The sequence below is a fragment of the Sander lucioperca genome, chromosome 5 (genome assembly GCF_008315115.2).
Source record: "Sander lucioperca isolate FBNREF2018 chromosome 5, SLUC_FBN_1.2, whole genome shotgun sequence".
NCBI lineage: Eukaryota > Metazoa > Chordata > Actinopteri > Perciformes > Percidae > Sander > Sander lucioperca.
Genome location: NC_050177.1, coordinates 8,194,303 through 8,215,197, shown reverse-complemented (window position 1 = coordinate 8,215,197; position 20,895 = coordinate 8,194,303). Strand labels below are relative to the sequence as shown.

The following is a 20,895-nucleotide window of genomic DNA, read 5'->3' as shown; positions in this document are numbered from 1 at the left end:
CTCTACACAGAGAGACCAATGCATGCTTTAATATCCAGCAGGCCAGGCAATTCTCCCGTATCTGGTCTACGCAAAAAAAAAGAAGTCATTAGTCAGTTATAATTGATTCAGAACTCTGCTGCCTGAGTGCTGACTAGGACCAGAAGGAGTAAATATATGGCACCTATTTTAAAGTCGTTAACATTGGTTGCTTGTCAGTTTTTGTATTGATTCTGAAATTATTGTACTTGTCTTTAATGAAGCACTTCATCGTCTTGCACCAAGTTTTCGATGATTTAAAAAAAATCTGGGGTAAGCATACAACCAGCAGATGTCATAAACTGACAATTTTACTCAGATCACAGATACCATAGATTGTTATCTGAACCTCTTGGGCCTGGAGTACATGGAAATAATTGCTGTATGCAGTGGTTAACTGGCATAACAGTCTCAGGTGGACTAACAAGTGTTTTGAGAAAGCAACAAAGTTTATGTCAACAATGCTTGGGATAATAGCTATATTTGACTTAAAGTTGTACAGCAGAAAAGCTGCCCTTATTAATTATTCACTCATTGACATTAAAGTGTAGCCTATTTCTTGCTTTCTTAACATTGATTGAAAGTTCATACTGTTATCACATTTAGATTCAAGAAGTGTCAAGGCTACGTTAAAGGGTAGGTTCACAATTTTCAAGTCTGTCTTAAAACAATTCATTCAGAGAACCCATCTTTAAGGACAAAAGATCCCCTCTTTAAAGGTAAAATAAGTAGGCTCAGTACTATCTCTGTGCAAAACTATATCCCAAAGTTTATCTTAGGCTTCAGTAGATATATATTCCAAGTTACTGTGTTTTGAGTACAAAATTGCTTGTTTTTGTTACTATTCTTCCACTTCAGCTCAGCAGCGAAACATTGCCTGTGGAATGTTTTAGTAGGGAATTACCCTACTAAAAAGACTGTAAAGAAGAGGAGGAAATATAGTTGTTTTACATTAAAAATAAATAAATAGGCTATAGTAAATTGAACTTATCTGAATATGAAATATTAGAATTATTATTATTATTATTATTATTATTATTATTATTATTATTATTATACACAATCCTGGCTATGGCTCTTGTTGTAAAGGAGTTTTGGCCAAGTTATTCTTTAAATTACCAACACTAAAGAAAGAAAATAGGAAAACAAACACACACCGGTTACCATCATAAAGGGCAATAATAGTTTCAAATTGTAAAAATAAACACAGTAAAGGGTATATAGCCAACATTTCTGCCGGATGGTAGCAACAGGCCAAACACGGTTAAAAAGACAGACAGGGACACCACTGGAGTTATGTGTCCTGTAACTCTGGCCAGCTAGATTTTATTCGTCATTGGTGCATCCGGGTACTTTATTCTTTTGATTGACAGTTGCCATGGCAACAAGCTAGAGCATCGCCATTTTGTCAGGAGGGTTTTTTTCCCCAGCTCAGTCTTTTCAAATGTTCTCCCTTCCCGCCGGAATAATGCTGTCAGTGGATATATATTTGACGTTTTTGGATATCGAAATGCGTCTAGTGGATCGGATCAAGAAGATCAAAAGGCCGACGTTTTAACATAGTTGAAATAATTAGGCGGCGCCGCACTAACTCAGTTGTCCGTGTCTCTGGTCCACCGGGCCGGTTCACTGCGCAGGTTTGGACCGCGCGCCATTTTGTGAAAATTGACACAAAATTCCTAACCAAAATTATCAGAGGACACGGCTTCTGTTTCATGTTTTAAATACTCTGGATTTAACTGTATTGACGTATTTATCGAAGTGGCCGACGCTAAATTTGCAAAGAGAGCGTAAAATCAGGATTTGGCATAACGTTTATTTAGCGGTAGCTAGAACTGTTAGCTTGAGGCTAGCCAGGGCAGGTAGCTAATGTTAGCTGCGCTCATTTTGTCAACTAGCTAGCCAGCTCGCTAAGGTTAGCTAGTGAGTTATGCGTGCTAGTTAACGTTAGCATGTTGCTAGTCATCAGCTGATAGTAACGTTATTCAAAGTTGCTTCGATCGCTGATGTTGTTCATCAAAGCTCGGGATATGTAAAGCGTATTAAATCTGGCCGGTGAATTATTTTAGAGTGTGCCGATCAGAGGACGGGGATCAGTGGATTTAACGTTAACCGTGCAGGGAGGGGAGAATCTCAAGCTGGATAAGTTTCCTCATCATACAGGTTATTGGACTTTAAATGAAGATCGTGCCATCAGAGGTGAGACATTGTAAAATGTAATCTTTCACATTTGCCTTCGTTAGCTTAACATTTCACGCTTTCGCAGATGTATGTATTATATGTTACGTGAATGGTTAACATTGATGGACGCGACAGTGAAGTTGAGAGTGGTAACGTTAGCTTGTGCTGTGGCGGCTAGCTAACATTGTGTGGCGGTGCCGACTCCGCTAAAGCCAGCGCTAACATTTGCTTTCAGTCAGTAGGTCAGCGGACTAATTTTAATGTTTGACGGGAACAGTTTTTCAGCTTGTTGTTAGCTGGAGGATTGTATGGGCTCGGAGTGTCATTCTGGCACGGTGTTAACGGTAACGTTACAGCTAACGTTAAACCTGCGATGTTAGACACTGTCATTGTACGTTTTAAGCAAATGTTTCCGTGCTAGCTAACAGCCCCATTTGATTTACTGCCGATGCAATGTTTAACTGTATATGTGTGTGTATATATATATATAGTAGGTGTAACGTTAGTTTGGGTTTTAGAGTTATACAGTAACGTTACGGAAGCTCACCTGGCTAACGCCTGGTAGCTAATTCGGCTAACCTGGCTAATGGTTAACGCTGACTTGTTGACGAACCAGCTGAATGGGCCCCACAACCCGCTGGCTGAACACAGCGTCACAAGCTAACGTTGGATTGGTGAGAGATATGCTTGCTTGTCCCGCAGTTTTCAGGGTAACGTTAACGACGACAACGTTAGCTAGTTAAGGCTGCTAACGGTAACGTGAGCCTGAATGCGTTTGCCTTTTTATACGAGGAATTGGATGCATACACGAACGATATGTAGCAAGAGAGGACGCAAATTAACACTGAATATGCTTTCTAAATTCCAACCATGACGATATCTACCCCATCATCTGTAAGTACAGAGCTACTCGGGTAACGTTACGTCTTTATTCACGGGCGTTAGCTTTTAATTGTTTTGGATGGGTTACATTTGATTCAGCTTTGGGATGGATCTAATCAGTTGGGCGTGAGAAGATGACACATAGGTTTGTTACAGAGATCCTCAGCTATCCCTTATGATATGATACTGCTACTAATAGCAAGCTAGCTGTCGTTATATTTACACCTAAATAGGCCCGTTAATGGCGTGATGAATAGAGCCAGGAAAGGAACTGTTCATGTGTCAGTACTGAAAATAAAGAACAATCAAACGTTTAGGAGACAGTAAAGAGCTACAAGTGCGCTTGCAAAATGGCTTTGGTGGTCAAATACAGCTTAAATTTTCCCATTAGGGTTGGTGATTTTTAAAATGTTAAATCCACCCCATAGTTAGTCTGATGTCAGGTATTGTGTTTGTAAAATGGGCTCAAACCAAACTTTTTTTTACTTCTTTGTCAATTTGCATGACACAGTAACGTACAGTACTGTATTATAACGCACGTACAGTGATTTCGGTTGGGCTACCTATCCACTATTATTTAAAAAAGAAATAAAAGTATAGTGACTATGGACATGCTGAGAGGAGAACCAGTGCTATTAAGTCCACAACAATATTAATTTGTTTTGTTGAATGTTTTGTAGTCTGTGCCTCTCTGAGTGAACTGTTCATCTTTTAACAGTTTAACAAGAAACTTTAATTGCCCGGACATGACCGGCTTTTGACTGTTGATACATAAGCAGCTTGCCCTTTATTGAATTTCAGCTTTATTTTTTTAATTCTCCCAAAGTTTATACATTTACCCCAAGCACACTTTTCAAAGCTTTGGGGTGTCCTCTGTTCTTTAGGGGCCCTCTGTCCCTTCTTCTCACCAAAAGTTGAACCACTATGAAGTTATATCCCCACCAGCAATGCACAATGATAATGATATGTTTTTATCCTTTATAGTGGGTTGTGGTTTGCTGCTGGACTCTCCTCCCAGGATGATATGACATTTTACAGGAGATGATGCATCCAGGTTAGCTGCTATATATATTAAGCCTTAACCCTTTGGTGGGAAGTGGTGCACCTAAGATCTTCTTCTCTTTTATTTATTTCGCTGTTTTTGAATTTGATATCCAGGCTCACGAATGTTAGGACAGTCTTAAGTGGGGAAAAAGTCCAACTTAAATCATTATTCAATTATTGGAATTGGCGGATGTAGTATTTAAATATCCATTTAATGCAGTTTAACTTTTTATTTGATGACGGCGCTCCGAGTGATTAAAATTAGTTTGTAATAATTGTTTTTAGGTCTCAGCAAAACAAACAGGAACATAGACACACTAGTCATCAAGACAAATTATTCTGATCACTTTAAACTGTGTAAATCGCTTTAAATTGAATACACGTATAAACAGATTCAAATAAAATGTATTGGATTTAGGCCTATCTAATGTATCCACATTTGTTTTGCTTTAACATTATAGTTGGGACCATCCTTGCAACATGAGGTTTTATTTAATACATAGTTTTATTTTTATACAATGGATACATACATGTACAAATATATATATCATATATTTATATATAATATATTTATAATTATATAGTACATAAAATATCCTAGTTTTTTTTAAATACAGCCTTTGCCTGTGCCCTATCATCTTACAGTTCCTCTTATTTCTGTCAGTGAATGTGTATTTTTTCCTTTTCCAAAGCTGGGTCAGCTTTCTAATGCTCTCATATGGAGTGCAGGTTTTGGGCTGTGCAGCTATTTTGCTGTCAGGCTCTTGTGCTGAAAGCAGCGTCTAAGTGTGCCAAAGTTCAATTTTATTTCTTGTTTATTTCTTGTTTTCTCATTGGAAAATGGGAGCAGCTCTGCCCTGGCAACAAAAGTAGGCTATTTGCATACTGCGTTGTGATTGGTCTGTGCATTGATGGGCTTGCCAAATCACGCTGTATCTCTGTGGTGATAGGCTATGCTAATTAGGTGCTGTTGCTGGGATTCTGAATAGTGGTTACTGTGTAGCACTGGTGAATTGTGTTGTCTGGTGAGAGATGCTGATAGCTGAACATGCTATTTGATAATTTTTTGATTCCTTCTGGCTTAAAATGAAGGATGATTCACTGTTTAGTGTGGAGATGCTTTGTTTTCACCCCTTTTCACTGTTAAACCTGCTGTTGTGCTCCCTTTTCTTCACAAAGGTTGATATATTACTGCTATTTTTTTATTTTGTGGTTATCCTTTGATGCATTTTTTTGACTTTACATGTTAACAAAAGACATTGTATTAATCTGACATTTATCCTAACAATGAAGTAACCCTTCTTTATTGTTCGCAACATCTTATGATCATTTTTGTCTGTGTTAAAGGGTGAGCTTGATCATTTCAACATGCATGTAAATATTACAAATGCATAATTTGCATTTTGCATATATTTTTCTTTCCCAAAGGACATTACTGTGTTAAGGAAATTCTCACTGGTTTGATTAACCCACAAATAATGCCCATTTATATTAAATCAGTACAGTAAGAAGCAAATATCGCAACCTGTTTTATTTTTGGGCTGGAAATTGCTTGTGTGGAAGAGAGGAAATACTGCTGTGTTACATCAAGATTATTACACCTCTCCCTCCTTTGTGTGTTTTGTTATAATGTCAAATTAAGGTAATATGCAACTCATAGCGGTGTTAATTTCTTCTAGGAGGAGAGACTTCAGCATGCAAACCTTCGTCCGTCCGGCTTGCGCCCTCTTTTTCTTTACACACTGCTGGTCTTCAGATGGCTGCTCCAATGCCCCATACGCACCAGCAGTACAGTGACCGCCACCAGCCAAGCACTGACCAATCTGTTACGGTCTTACCGTACAGCGACCAGACACCACAGCTCACTGCCAATCAGGTACACTAACTCTACCCTACCCCAGCTCTTGCATTTCTTTTAGTCTTGATGTGTAGTGTTACAAGAATTGCAATATTTAATGGGATATGAAAGTCTACTTCCCTTTTTGCTGCTGTCACCAGGCAGAGTAGCTGCTTGTAAATGTTCTTTTAGTCTGGCCATTTGATATTGTGCAAACACATATTGTATGTCATTTAACGAATGGCCTCTAAGATTTACCATTAGCAATTTAGATAAGCCCTGTTACTTAAAAAAAAAAAAAAAAAAAAAAAAAAAGTACTGTGCATATAGTTTGTTAATGAAATGTTGTGACTTTCCCATTTGTTACTTCAGAGGCACATGCCCCAGTGCTTTCGTGACCCAACTTCAGCTCCCCTGAGGAAGCTCTCCATTGACCTTATCAAAACATACAAACACATCAATGAGGTTTGTTTTTCATTAAATGCATTTATCTATAATCATTTGTTTGTTACATTGTGACGATTTGTAAAACATTGACGTTTTAAGAGTAATATAAAACGTCATCAAGTGTGATCATGTGAATTGTTTACTTTTTGATGTATAGGTGTATTATGCAAAAAAGAAGCGACGGCACCAACAGGGTCAGGGTGAAGACTCCAGTCACAAAAAAGAGAGGAAAGTCTTTAATGACGGCTATGACGATGATAACTACGACTACATCGTCAAGAATGGGGAGAAGTGGATGGACCGCTATGAGATTGATTCCTTGATAGGAAAAGGATCATTTGGACAGGTGCTTGATTATACGTCATATACACACACACACACACACACACACACACACACAGCACACACTTGGTTTGAGTGCATGTGACAGAGAAACTTGTCTTCAATTCGGAGAAACACATGATGGTTTAATTTTAGCTCTGTATAAATCCACTTGCTGAAGATTTTTCTAGAGGTGCAACGATGAATCGATGAATCGATTAGTTGTCAACTATTAAATTAATCACCAACTATTTTGATAATCCATTAATCGTTTGAGTCATTTTTTTATTAAAAAAAAAAAAAAAATCTCTGATTCCAGCTTGTTAAATGTGAATATCTTCTAGTTTCTTCTCTCCTTTGTGACAGTAAACTGAATATCTTTGAGTTTTGGACAACACAAGACATTTGAGGACGTCATCTTAGGCTTTGGGAAACACTGATCCACATTTTTCACCATGTTTTGACATTTTTACAGATCAAACAACTAATCGATTAATCGATGTGCAGTTAACATTTGAAAAGTGGATGTTTGTCATCAAAGGAACAGTTGTGATTTTGACATTGGGAAACATGAATATGTGCTCTTGTTGACATCTTTAGGTCGTGAAAGCGTATGACCGTGCTGAGCAGGAATGGGTTGCCATTAAGATCATCAAGAACAAGAAAGCTTTCCTCAATCAAGCCCAGATTGAAGTGCGCCTCCTAGAGCTCATGAACAAACATGATACCGAGATGAAATACTACATCGGTAACCCACTCTTGAAATTTCCCCCTGATCTGACAAGACAAAAGAAATCAAAATGCGTTTCCTGTATTTAACTAACATGGGTAAAAAAAATTTTTTTGTTGTTTTTCTGCAGTTCACCTAAAGCGTCACTTCATGTTCCGGAACCACCTCTGCCTCGTGTTTGAGATGCTTTCATATAACCTGTATGACTTACTCCGAAATACCAACTTCCGCGGTGTCTCGCTCAACCTCACCCGGAAGTTTGCCCAGCAGCTATGCACGGCGCTGCTCTTCCTGGCCACGCCTGAGCTCAGCATCATCCACTGTGACCTGAAGCCTGAGAACATCCTCCTCTGTAACCCCAAGAGGAGTGCCATTAAAATAGTGGACTTTGGCAGTTCATGCCAACTGGGACAAAGGGTATCTAGCTGCAGTTTTCCTTATCAGCAATAAAACGTGTGCAAGAATGTCCCTGAGAAGTGTGTGATAGTTGTTGCTTATAGACATTGTGGTGTAATTATTAAGTCATTTAGAGTTTACAGGCAAATGGGGAGTCTGACTGTCCCTGCTTTCTTTTTGTAGATATATCAATATATCCAGAGTCGCTTCTACCGTTCGCCAGAGGTGCTGCTGGGAATGCCCTACGACCTGGCCATCGACATGTGGTCCTTGGGTTGCATCTTGGTAGAGATGCACACTGGAGAACCTCTCTTCAGCGGAGCCAATGAGGTACAAGAAACCAAAATACTTCTCAGATTTGTGCTGTGTTGTGTTTTGTAATACAACTGAGAACGGCAGTGGTTTTATTGTCATTTCTTCACCTGATGTCTAGCCTACAAATGTCATGTAGGCCTCAAAGATTGCGAAGTGGATTTCCACAGCCTAAAACGTACCACATCACTCAGTTATCAAGCCTTGACATTGTTGTCTCCAGTTATTGTGGCCACTTGCCTCAGCCTAAATGTTTTGACAGTTGAGTTGTCTTAGGATGACATTTAACGTCACATTTACTGTATATAAAAATGGATTCAGTGTGCTGTCTTTTAAATTACAGTTGTACAATGTGAACATTACAGTAACTTGATTGATACCTTGTTCCCCAGGTGGACCAGATGAACAAAATAGTCGAGGTTCTAGGTATCCCGCCTAATCACATAATGGACCTAGCCCCAAAAGCCAGAAAGTTCTTTGAGAAGCTTTCGGATGGTACATGGAGTGTTAAGAAGACCAAAGATGGCAAAAGGGTGAGTTTGCTGCAGTTTGTGTTTTGTGATTATTGTGAAAACCAAGGTAGATTGTGCGACGATATACAAAAGCCATGGCTGAGTAAATAACTTAATCGCTGTGTACTCCGCCTTAAAACAGTATAAGCCTCCAGCCTCGCGGAAGCTCCACTCCATCCTGGGTGTGGAGACAGGGGGTCCAGGTGGCCGGCGGGCAGGGGAGTCTGGCCATGCTGTTGCTGACTACTTGAAGTTTAAGGACCTGATCCTCCGGATGTTGGACTATGACCCCAAGAGCCGCATCCAGCCCTACTATGCCCTGCAGCACAGCTTCTTCAAGAAGACTGCGGATGAGGGGACCAATACAAGCAGCAGCGTGTCTACAAGCCCCGCCTTAGAGCAGTCCCAGTCTTCAGGAACCACCTCCAGCACCTCCTCTAGTTCAGGTAACGGCCACCTGAACACTCTGCTGGTCCACTGTCCTTCATTTAAAGTAGTGAAAGACATTGATTTGTCTGTTGTTGTGTTCTAAGTTAACATGAGAAATGTTATCACGTTGATGTACTCATTCATTTTCAGTTGACGTTTATCATATTGATTTTGTGAAAGTTGGCATCAACACTTAACTGTAGCATGTTATTAACCATAAAAAAAACCTGGCTTCATTGAACGTTAGGTAATCCTACTGTAACATTTGACCTATTCTAGGTCAGGTTGTTGAGACTGCACTCGTGACACTTTTTTTTGTTTAACTTTTAGGAGGATCATCTGGGACAAGTACCAGTGGCAGAGCAAGATCAGACCCTACCCATCACCACTTGCACAGTGGAGGACACTTCGGCACGGCCCTGCCTGCCATCGATGGTGACAGCCTCTGCCCACAGGTCAGTAAGATACCCACAACCATCTGAAATTTCATCTGATACTCAGTGGAGTTCTTGTGGTGGTTGTAAATGAAAATTTTGAGTGTTTTTTTTTCTTCTGTATTTTCAAAATCTTATACATGTTTGCTCATTCACCATGTGCACAGAGGCTACCCCCATTATTTTAAGCTGTTTAATGAAGATATTTTCAGAACAAATTTAAAAGAAGTTTAATACATTTGACTAATAAACAAATCCTTTAAAGAAATATCGTATTTTTCCATATTGCTTGATTGACTTGTTGATGGTCTGATCTTAATACAAGACAGTATTAACATCATATTTTAAAAACTGTGGTCTTAGAATCCGATTTAATAAAAGTAACATTGCCAAAAGAATTTGTTATGCTTCCTAAATTGGGAACTATGTCAACTCTGTCTAATCTTCTTGCAGACCATAAAATTAAAACGATGCTAGCGGCGCGGTCGTATTCCACAACTGACTCTTATTTGTTTGACATTGACAGGCAAGACAGCCTTACCCACCCCCGCTGGTGTGGGGAGGTGGCGTTGGACCCGAGTCAGTCACTGGTGAGACCCACCCAGTTCAGGAGACCACCTTCCATGTTCCACCTCAGCACCCTAAGGCCCTGCATCCCCACTCACATGCTCATCACCACCACGGGCAGATGATGGCTACGCGGCCACGCCCACGCCACTACACCTCCCCGACACACAGCTCCTCGACACAGGACTCCATGGAGGTGGTTCATGGCCATCTGTCCATGACCTCCCTGTCTTCCTCTGCCTCCTCTTCCTCTACATCGTCCTCTTCCACTGGGAACCATGGCAACCAGGCCTACCAGCTCCGCCATTTGCCTGCCGGGGCCCTTGACTTTGGTCAGAATGGTGGGCTGAGCATGGGCCTAGGTGCCTTCTCGAACCCACGGCAGGAGACTGGCATGGCAGCGCACCCTGCATTCTCCATGGGCACGAACACAGGGCCTGCCCACTACCTAGCGGAGGGCCACCTGGGCATGAGGCAGGGCATGGACCGGGAGGAGTCTCCAATGACTGGAGTGTGTGTGCAGCAGAGTTCTATGGCCAGCTCGTGACTGCACTGACATTTGGCTGTGTGTTCCCCCTGTGCGTCATTTTTAAGGTGGTGTTTTTTTACTACAAGGTGTGTTGAGAACAAAAGCTGCTCACGTCAGAAGGGAGATATCACTGAACCGCTACTACAGAGAAAAACCTTTGTTAAAAAGTATATATGTAATTTTCATCAGTTTTTCTTTTGCAATCATTAGGCACAAAATAATACTGCGGAATAACCATAGTGAGATTGAGACATCCATCTTACCATTTCACCAGTTTCATGTAACCACCAAGTAATCACCATATGGTATTATGTGGCAAAATCTTCTAAGGAGCATTTCAGAGGAAAGTTTGAAGCTGTTTTGCAGGTAGCTGTTGGTGATGAAATGCTGGCGTCCTCTTTCGGGTCATTCCGTGGACTGCCTGACATTACTGTTCCACCGGTTCTTAATTATTTTGCCCTTTTTAAGTGAAATTTCTCGTAAAAGCTGCTTGTAAATCCTGTAGCTTGACAATGAGGGAAAATGTTTGCGGTGATATTTCTTTGTTGTTGGTCGGTATTGTGTAACTCTGTTAAAGGGGAGCACATAGCAGTGGAGTCCCTATAGCATGTGCTGGCCGAGTGAAGAGGAGACCCTGCAGGTGGATACTGACACCAGTCGGGTCAAAGGAGAGGGAAGCACCACCCCTCAGGCCTAGAGGCCCCGTAGTCCTGCAAGCTGCAACCGGGCCCGGCACAGATGAGAGCAGCGATGGGCACGGGAGACGAAAGGATCCGGCCCAGTGAAAGGAAGACAGTCAGTGGCTGGTTCTAGATAACCCTTTGGCCTTATGACTCATGGACTTGGAATGGGATGGAGCTGGACATTATCATTTGAATTAAGATGGCTTTTCTCTATTTTTCTCTCTAGACAGCCCTTAATTCTTTAAGGAAATTAAAACAACTTAGAAAAGGTAAATAAGAATGGTAATTTGAGGCCTTTCTCGACAAAGATTTCTTCTTCAGCAGGGCCCCACATAACAGGGTCTTATTGTACACAACAACCTCCTAAACATTACTTCCTTGAAAATCTTATTCAGTGGAAGGAACTATCTATTCCAGAGTCTACCCTTTTACGTTTTGTTATGTTTCCCTTTTGCATGTAGTTCCTCATCAGAACCACCTGCACAAGTCTCTCCATCCAAAACATGGAAACTGAAGAAAAAAATGAGTTAAGTGACTGCCTTTTTTCTCCTCAAATTATGCTGTGAATTTTACAAGAATTTATTTTCCCTTTGGATATGTTTTTATACCAAAGCAGTTGTTTTATAGCATATAGGTGTCTGTAACCAATAATGTAGCAGTTCACCACTTTGACGCAAAGTTTATCAAGATCTTATTTTAACGTCAATACAAACAGCTGCAATATATTACTTTAGCAAAACTGGAGACCGTTGTTAAGACCGTTGGCTATTGTGTATTCGGGCCAGATTTGTTTGCAACGTTTTACCAAAACTGTTTCCATATTAATTGGTAGATTATTTTGGGAGTCTTTTAAAACTTTGGTATGTTAGAGAATTTGGTAGTTACTCTGCAGGCTCCGGAGTAGCAAGATAGAAGCTGATGGTTTAAAAAAAAAAAAAAGAAAAAAAAAGGAGACTAATGCGTTCTATTTCTGTGTCGTCGTTTTTCTTTTGCCCCCCATCATACTATTTCAAAGGGTTTTGCTGCCTTTCATACATCATTTGGTCAACTTGGCTAGTTTCTGCCGTGAAGCAAGACTTAATGTCTTGGCAGGGTAAGGATCATTGTGGCAAATCGGTTTGCGTTGAATGGAATTTTTCTGATTTGGAAGGGCAGATCCCCCATGATTGTCCTATTCAAAGGGAAAGGGTGTCCGTCAGCCCACAATCACATGCTTTGCCTAGGCAGACATGCATGTCCTGAAAACATTAGTCAATAACCAGATTTTTTTTAATTTTTTTTTTTTTATATCAGGGATTTTGAAGTGCTTTCTTTCTTCTGTTGCTCATTTTACCAGCTTTGAAATTAGACAGAAAAACCTGCCCACAGCCACCTTTCAAATTAAAGGGCAGGCCACAGGTCATGCTGTTGTCATTTTAAAGGAGAAACCATCATAAGAGATCATGCTTGGTATTTCCACAAACAAATGTAAAGCTACCTATATTGAGATTGGGGTTTTATCTGGATGTCAAGGTTAATTGCATATTTGCAATCATTTTTCATACCCCGCAGAATTTGAGACATTTAGAAATTGCCAGTGGTTTTATTACTGGCACTCATACTGGTACTAAACATTCCAAAAATAAAGACTGAAAAAGAAAAAAAATTGACTGCAGTGACTCGTAAGTGTGCGCCTATTTCAGATCATGCTGATTGACCTCTTATTTAGAGCAGTTGTCATGAAATGCAGCCCCTTTTTAATAGTTGAAATAGAATTTATGTATATATTTATATTTTTTTAATAAAGGAAGTATAGAACTCACTACCTTGCTCCTGCTGGTATGTTGATTATGTTTGTCAATTTGGTGACCATTCAGTGGGCAGGAACTCCTGTTTTCTTAGTGGCAAAACCTTGCCTTTTGGCAAAGGTACTTGACTACATCAGGACAACACTATGAGGTAGGGTTTGAATCAAACAGGGAAAGCTAGATCTTCAAACCTTAATAATTTTCACAGGGTATATTGTAAGTGCATGTACATCACAAACCTTACTTTTTGGTTATATGAGAAGCACATGGTTGAAAAAAGTTCCATCTTTCATAAGCCTGTTCAGTTTGTGGGTTATACACAAACACGTATACTTGTCGACATATCTGAACACCCAACAGAAGTTGAAATCCTCTTATTTAATTTGGATTTATCCTTTTCATTTTTGATTTCACATTTTTTCACTTTTTTTGTACATGCAACATGCACTATAGAATTGAACAGCATGGGGGAAAGGATAAGTCCATGTATCCACAGATTGTAAGATCTAGTCAAGACTTTGCTGTGTTTATGACAATGCCCTTTGTATTATATTAAGACAGTCTTATGTATGATATATAAAAAGAAGTTAATTGAATTGCTCTGTGTGTCTTTATTGTTCTCCATCTACATTAGCTAATTTCCAGGAAGAGTTCTCTCTTCACCCCTAGTAAAAAAAAATAAATAAATAATCCACAAAAATACATTATCACACAGTGCCTTTGCTATAATTAAATTCATGTGCACGTATGTAACAATGAAAATATGAATATATTTTATTCCAGAATCTTATAATATGTTGGACATTGCAAATTGACGTTCCGGCTCGTTGGTCTAGGGGTATGATTCTCGCTTCGGGTGCGAGAGGTCCCGGGTTCAAATCCCGGACGAGCCCATTATGTTTTGTAAAACTCGGCTGACTTAGCGGTTCTAAACCGTTAAGCGTCTTTACTTTTATTATAGTGTTACGGATTTTCTGAAGATACTGATCATTGACCGATGTTAATGTTTCTTCTCGAGTAGCACAAAACCGAAGATACATCAGCAAAATATGAGGGCTCGTCCGGGATTTGAACCCGGGACCTCTCGCACCCTAAGCGAGAATCATACCCCTAGACCAACGAGCCAGGTGACGATTGTATTGTCCCTTTTCATTTTAGTACTACTAGCCAGGTAACATAAGACCGATATTATTATGTTTTCATGATAGACTAGGTTTGTATACGTATTTATTCCTTTTAAAAACCGGCATTCTAGCTACGGAATTGACTTGAATGAAGACATAGCTAGCTTAATAGCTAATACTGACCGGGAGGAACAAGTAAGAGGAAGTAATGGTAATAACGTTACCGATTGCTCTGTTTTCTTTCTCTGACAGGCCGTCAGATGATTGCTAGCGTACATCACCTAGCTTTATGAATATATCCATTAGTAAATAAATACATTGACAATGGAACTGCTCGACCCATACATATTGCGTATCTATGCTGCTAATACCAATACACATGGATGTATTAAGAGAACGGTGAAACATCCTTGGTCGCCCTACCATTGTAGCTAGCTAGCTAGCTAGCTCCTGTCTTGTAGTGTGTTAGCCAGTGGATGGCAGCAGAGACATTCAAGGGTCAAGAAGAAAAAATGGTTGTCTTTTAATTGGTCGATAGAAATGATCGGTGTTGCACGAGCGACCAATAGTTATATTTCAGACTTAATCTACGTCCAATCAAGTGCTTTGTGGGCGGGACATTGTCCTGCAAAACGATCTACTCCAAATTCAACCGTTGTGTGATTGTAATCCTGAATCTAGTCTAAACTGTTTGATAGTTGTTCATGGGAACGCCTATTGGACACTATTTGAGATCATATACGTTGTTTGTTAGGGTTAGAAATCACCTGCGTTCACAAGACTCTCCAAACGAAAGCGCTAAAATAAGCAGATGATAATAGTCAGATAAATCAGCTAAGCTAACTACCTAGCTTGAAGCATGCCGAATTTTTGCGCGGCCCCAAACTGTACACGGAAGAGCACACAGTCAGATTTGGCATTTTTTCGGTTTCCACGGGACCCTGAGAGGTAAGGCATCATTTCTAACGTTAACGAAGATGTAACCCTTACTTAACCTTCTGCGCTTTCTTAGAGTTGTACTACAAGAAACGACTTTTGACTGGAGAATTATAACATTTGAAAAGTTAGCTTACGTAATAACCAAAGCATTAACGTAACGATAAAGTTAGTTAACAGTTAACTCATAAACGCGATATGTCTTTTAACCACATGTCCACTGTTTTTGGGATCAAAACATCTGGGAGCAATAAGAGCTTGTATTATGAAATTACTTGAGTTTATGTGTATCATCGCCCATTCGGCCCGGCTTTAATTTGTACTTCTTTTGTTTGTGGGGTGTCACGATATTCTGTCAAAACCACTTTTGCAGAAAAAAAGCATCCATTTCATATGTGGGAGACCTAAGAGAACATGAAAAGTATTGCTGTGCTTTGTTCTACCTCCGGTAAGGGGTATCTCAAAAACTAAAGCACTTTTAGTGGTCTTCACTCTGGCCTACACATAACGGGCACGCATTACTTGAATGTAATGTAGTCAAAGCTAATGTCATTTTTGAAAATTCAACATAAAGCAAGAAAAAACATTTTATTTATATGTATTACTTAATTTCTGAGCTGTGGCCAGAGCTTTTTTCACCTTAGTGAGAAATTTTCACAGCAGTGAGTGGTAGAGCTGGGCAATATATCGATATTATATCAATATTGTGATATGAGACTAGATATCGTCTTAGATTTTGGATATCGTAATATGGCATTAGTGTTGTCTTTTCCTGGTTTTAAAGGCTGCATTACAGTAAAGTGATGTCATTTTCTGAACTTACCAGACTGTTCTAGCTGTTCTATTATTTGCCTTTACCCACTTAGTCATTATATCCACGTTACTGATGATTATTTATCAAAAATCTCATTGTGTAAATATTTTGTGAAAGCATCAATAGTCAACCCTACAATATGGTTGCGGTATCGATATCAAGGTATTTTTGGTAGGGGTGGGAAAAATAATTGATTCTTAGATGCATCGCGATTCTCTCTAGAACGATTTGATTATCGATTCTGATAAGTTAATCGATTATTTATTTTATTTAAGTTTTTTTTTTTTTTTTTTTTTTTATGTGTTGATTTTTATTTAAAAGTTACTGTCTCCAGACAAGTACAAATCAGAAAACAGAGTAACTGAAAAAGTATGGGATAATGGACAACAACTTAGAGTTTAGGCAGAAAAAAACACACAAAAATGGCCAAAAGGAAAAACCTTTAATATATACACATGATCTAATAAGACATACATAAAATAATTAGGCAAAACACATATAGGCTGTTCATCTACTTTATCACATTACATCTGACCACCTCATGTTTATCATGTTCTAAGAAGCCAATTCTCCACCTTTAAACATGACTGGGCCTCTGACATGGAAGATTACTGGGAGAGAAGGTGACTTTCACAAGCATGTTTAAGGCTTAAGCATAGAATGACTACAAAATAAAAACCTCAGTAGACAAAACATTTCATTAAAACTTGTGTGTGACAAATACTGTATATGTCAAAATCTAAGCTTTGTCTAGCTGCTTTGTCTAGGAAGTGATTAGCAAACTCTGAGTAGCAAACTCAGATTTATATGTATATTTTTTTAAATCACGCATGGAAATGTACATTAAAAAATTGTTGCATCGATAATCGGTTTAGAATCGAATCGTTGGCCTCTGAATCGGAATCGAATCGTGAGGTGCCAAGAGATTCCCACCCCTAGTATTTGGTAAAAAATATTGTGATATTTGATTTTCTCCATATCGCCCAGCTCTAGTGAGTGGCTCTTTGATATCTGTTGTTTGTACGTTAGTGTAACAAAAGTGTCTGTCATCACCACACTCAAAAAGTTTAGTATGCTTGTTGTAATTTTTAAGACACTTGTCACTATGAAGAAGTTTATACAGACGCATCTACTGTCTCAGAGTACATTTCGGTTTTTCAAATGTCACATAAAGCATGTGTCTTTTCTAGATGCCGAATCTGGGTAGAGAACTGCCGCAGAGCAGATCTAGAGGCGAAAACATCAGACCAGTTGAACAAGCACTACAGATTATGTGCCAAACACTTCGACCCAGCAATGGTTTGCAAAACAGTAAGTATCTAACATGGTTCTAACGTGCCTGGCAGCGTGTTTCCACTTATTTCCCAAAAATGAGAGTCTCCCGAAAATGGCTTATTTAAGTTGTTTTGCTTTTCAGAGCCCCTACAGGACTGTATTGAAGGATACAGCCATTCCAACCATATTTGATCTGACAAGCCATCTAAAAAATCCTCATACCAGACATCGCAAGCGGATTAAAGAACTTGTAAGAAACATATTGATTAGCTTTGTTGTTTAAATGTACCCAGTCTTAAACTTGATAGTTTGACCAACTGTTGTCGGATTTTTGTGAATTGAATTACGTTTTTAATTTCAGACTGAAGAAGATTTAAGGAAGATCAAAGAAAGGAGATGTAAGTCAATAGGAAATGTATTCGTGCTCATGAATGTGAAACAATGGCATGTTCATTTTATTCAGTAATTTACTGAAAATGATCACTGTTCCTTTTTGTTTGTTTGTTTGTCTGTCTCTCTTGTCTCCAGTGGCGTCTTCTATTGAACAGCTTTCTTCCAAAAAAGATGCCGCCATTGAGGATAGCACGAGCACCAATGAGGATGAACCTCAGCTGTCCACAGAGGAGAAGGAGTTCCGCGAATACCTGCGATCCCTGTTTGAGGTTGTGGTCATGTTAGGGAAACAGAGCATCCCATTAGTGACTGGCAAAGCATCTGAAGCTGAACACATGTCCAACAACTTCCAGGCCGTTCTAGATTACCGCATGAATGCCGGAGATGAAGCTTTGAGGAAGCGGTTTCAGGCGACCGCTGTGAACACAGAATACCTGTCTGCAACCCAGCAGAGCCAGCTGCTGGACGTCTGTGAGAATACAGTGAGAGAGGAGATGCTAATGGAGGTGAGGGAGAGTCGCTTCTTCTCCCTAGTGACGGGTGACCTTGTTGAATTTGCCAACGAGAAACACCTGCCTTTATTTTTACGCTTTGTGAATCAGCACAACGTCCTTCGAGAGGAGTTTTTGGACTTTATGTCGTTTGCTGGGGATGAGTCTGCACTGGTAGAGAGGCTGGAGGCCCACCTGACTGACCGTTGGGGGCTCAGCATGGAGGACTGCCGTGGTCAGGCCCACAAGGCCACTGGGACGTCCACCACCAAGATGAAAGCTGTGGCAGTATTACTGATGGAGAAGTATCCCCTGGCATTGCATCTGCCTTGCTCTCATACGGCACTGAACATCCACCTGGCCAACAATCTTCCTTTTCCCAATGTCCAGGTCGTCATGGAGACTCTGCGAAGGATCGGTGCTTTCTTCACCACCCCGTTTACTCAGGATGAGCTCGAGAAAGCCATCTCTACTCACTACCAGAAAAATGAAGAGAAAGGAACTGCGGTAAAAGAAGCCTCTGGCTCAGGATGGACCGAGCAGCACAGTGTGTTTGACGTGCTGCTAGATATGTTGCCGCCCCTGCTGCTGTGCATGGACAGCATTCGGGACAATGGCGACGGCAAGTTTGCCGACGCTGTCACAGCCGATGCCTACGCGGTCACAGAAACCCTGTCCGACTTTGAGATCATCGTCACCGTCGTCATCTTAAAGAATGTCCTCACCTTCACCAGAGCCTTCGGGAGGAATCTCCAAGGGGAAACGCTCGATGTGTTTTTCGCCGCCAACAGTCTAACTGCTGTCCTGCATTCACTAAATGAGGTCAATGACAACATTGATGTCTACCATGAGTTCTGGTACGAGGAGGCTGTGAGCGTGGCCAATGTGATGGGGGTTCCCGTGAAGGTGCCGAGGCTGTTTCTTCGGAAACAGCGTGCAGCTGACGTGGGTGAAATCCAAGCCGAGGCATATTTTAAGGAGTACGTGACCGTCCCCGTTATCCATGGCGTCATGCAGGAGGTGGAGGACATGTTCTCCGAGACCAACCTCAAAGCTCTTAAGTGCCTGTCACTGGTCCCGGCTGTCATGGGCCAAATGAAGTTCAACACCACCGAGGAGAACTACGCAGAGGTTTACCGCAACGACCTGCCCAACCCAGACACGCTCCCCGCCGAGCTTCACTGCTGGAGAATCAAGTGGAAGCACAGGGGCAAAGAGGTGCGTCTGCCCACCACCATCCACGAAACCCTTCAGCTGCCAGACGTCAAGTTCTTTCCCAACGTGAACTCCTTCCTCAAGGTGCTTTCCGCCCTGCCAGTTCTGAAACTGGAGGACAACCAAAGTGACACGCCGAGTGAGCGGCTGCAGGCTTATCTTGACAGCATGCCCGCCGAGCAGTGGAACAAGAGTCTCGCGATGCTCAACATTAACACTCGTGTCAAGCACGACTTGGATGTCATGGTAGACAAATATTGCAGACTCTATTCAGAGGACGATCCGGAAGCTGAGGCCGAGCCCGAGCCTGAGGAAGCGGCTGAGGAAGATGCCGCGATGAAATGATGTGGCACGGACACTGATTTCGCTTAGGTGTTCTGGGACAAAAAAGGAAAGAAATGTATGTTATCAGTCATAAATGCATCCTCCTTTGGTCGCTCATTTATGTTTTGGTGTACGTACACCTAGATATACGTACTGAGGATTTGAATGCAGATGATTACAGGTAATGGATACCATTTGTGTCCCTGAGGTTTCCAAGAAAAAAAGAAATGACCCTTTTTTCTTATTGTATGTTGTTAAAACAATAGCTCATGGAGACTCAATAAAAAGTGCAACACCACAAAATGTTTGGAGATGTAAGACTGTCAGGGGCGCGATCTGTAAATATTCAAAGTTCTGAGTCCTTGTCAGTCTGTTTTATTGTGATTAGCCTCCTCTGTAATGATGCTGTGATCTCAAGGAAAGTATTTTGTTTCATTGTTGTTTCATTGTTATTTTCATGTTTTGTTGTCATTTATTTTATTTGTTGCATTTGGTAGATGCGATTCTTTTTGTAGAAACAATAACGGCCATATACGTCTCGTATGCTATTAACTTTTCTCCATTGTGGGCTTGTGATTCACATCCCGGAGCCAGGTGGCGCTGTTGATCTACAACACGTTGATTCCTCTCCACTGACTATGAGGCAGAAGGAGCACAAGAGGGAGCAGTTACACCAATATCAGCTGTTCCGTAAATTCATGCTCAGTGAGAAGACATTTCTTTTAATAAACAAAAAGTGTATACTGCTAGTGTGACATATTTTGGATAGTTAAAAAAAGGCCAGTATGTTGAAAGTTGATATATTTATAGGGTACATTCAGATGAACATAGCATTTGATCAAATCAAGAAAAGAAAAAAAAAATTGAATTGAAGTAATTGTATGTTATTGTGGTCAATATGTAGGCTATGGCAAGATGGTGCTTTTTTTTTGCTGCCACAGAAATTGTTGATTAACTTGTCAGATTTTACATACCTTCCCAATCTGTTTTCCATTTGGTTTAATAAAATAATTTGTACAGAAAGCCAAATTAAGGCACAATTACTGTCAGCTTTGTGGCAACATTTCTACTCTCTAGTCTTTAGTTGTATGCTTAATTTTTTTTGGATCCATCTAGTTACCACCTTAGAATGACATGCAAACACCACATTGAAAACATGTAAATGTAAATATTTGATTCATGTCGTTTTGATACATGGGAAACCATCATCATGG

The 20,895-nt window shown here is 40.4% G+C and overlaps 2 protein-coding genes and 2 non-coding genes across 8 annotated transcripts; 3 read left to right on the top strand and 1 right to left on the bottom strand.

Moving 5' to 3' along the window:
- The first annotated feature begins 1,400 nt into the window (after window positions 1–1,400).
- On the top strand, window positions 1,401–13,705 carry dyrk1ab (dual-specificity tyrosine-(Y)-phosphorylation regulated kinase 1A, b). Of its 5 annotated transcripts, none has more exons than XM_031296436.2 (12): window positions 1,401–2,217; window positions 4,066–4,135; window positions 5,805–6,001; window positions 6,335–6,427; window positions 6,567–6,755; window positions 7,331–7,478; window positions 7,591–7,877; window positions 8,040–8,186; window positions 8,561–8,701; window positions 8,823–9,126; window positions 9,440–9,564; window positions 10,070–10,657. In XM_031296436.2, the coding sequence occupies exons 2-12, from the start codon at window positions 4,123–4,125 to the stop codon at window positions 10,655–10,657; spliced, it is 2,232 nt and encodes a 743-aa protein (XP_031152296.1). In that variant the 5' UTR covers window positions 1,401–2,217; window positions 4,066–4,122. The 5 variants fall into 5 exon arrangements, with proteins under 5 accessions (XP_031152296.1, XP_031152298.1, XP_031152299.1 ...); XM_031296437.2 differs by lacking the exon at window positions 1,401–2,217 and adding an exon at window positions 2,783–3,093; XM_031296438.2 differs by lacking the exon at window positions 4,066–4,135.
- A 225-nt stretch (window positions 13,706–13,930) lies between these two features.
- On the top strand, window positions 13,931–14,002 carry trnap-cgg. The gene has a single exon. It is a non-coding gene; the product is annotated as a tRNA-Pro (tRNA).
- A 160-nt stretch (window positions 14,003–14,162) lies between these two features.
- On the bottom strand, window positions 14,163–14,234 carry trnap-agg. The gene has a single exon. It is a non-coding gene; the product is annotated as a tRNA-Pro (tRNA).
- A 594-nt stretch (window positions 14,235–14,828) lies between these two features.
- On the top strand, window positions 14,829–20,714 carry thap12b (THAP domain containing 12b). The gene is made up of 5 exons (XM_031296440.2): window positions 14,829–15,181; window positions 17,174–17,294; window positions 17,401–17,508; window positions 17,620–17,656; window positions 17,787–20,714. The coding sequence occupies exons 1-5, from the start codon at window positions 15,093–15,095 to the stop codon at window positions 19,700–19,702; spliced, it is 2,271 nt and encodes a 756-aa protein (XP_031152300.1). The 5' UTR covers window positions 14,829–15,092; the 3' UTR covers window positions 19,703–20,714.
- The last annotated feature ends 181 nt before the right edge of the window (window positions 20,715–20,895 follow it).

Bases quoted from the DNA above. Each gene is read 5' to 3' on its own strand.
- dyrk1ab (XM_031296436.2), top strand. The intron at 7,878-8,039 runs GTATCTAGCTGC...TTCTTTTTGTAG, and splicing joins CATGCCAACTGGGACAAAGG to ATATATCAATATATCCAGAG. The intron at 8,187-8,560 runs GTACAAGAAACC...CTTGTTCCCCAG, and splicing joins TCTTCAGCGGAGCCAATGAG to GTGGACCAGATGAACAAAAT.
- thap12b (XM_031296440.2), top strand. From the start codon at position 15,093: ATGCCGAATTTTTGCGCGGCCCCAAACTGTACACGGAAGAGCACACAG. The intron at 15,182-17,173 runs GTAAGGCATCAT...TGTCTTTTCTAG, and splicing joins TTTCCACGGGACCCTGAGAG to ATGCCGAATCTGGGTAGAGA. The intron at 17,295-17,400 runs GTAAGTATCTAA...TTTGCTTTTCAG, and splicing joins CAGCAATGGTTTGCAAAACA to AGCCCCTACAGGACTGTATT.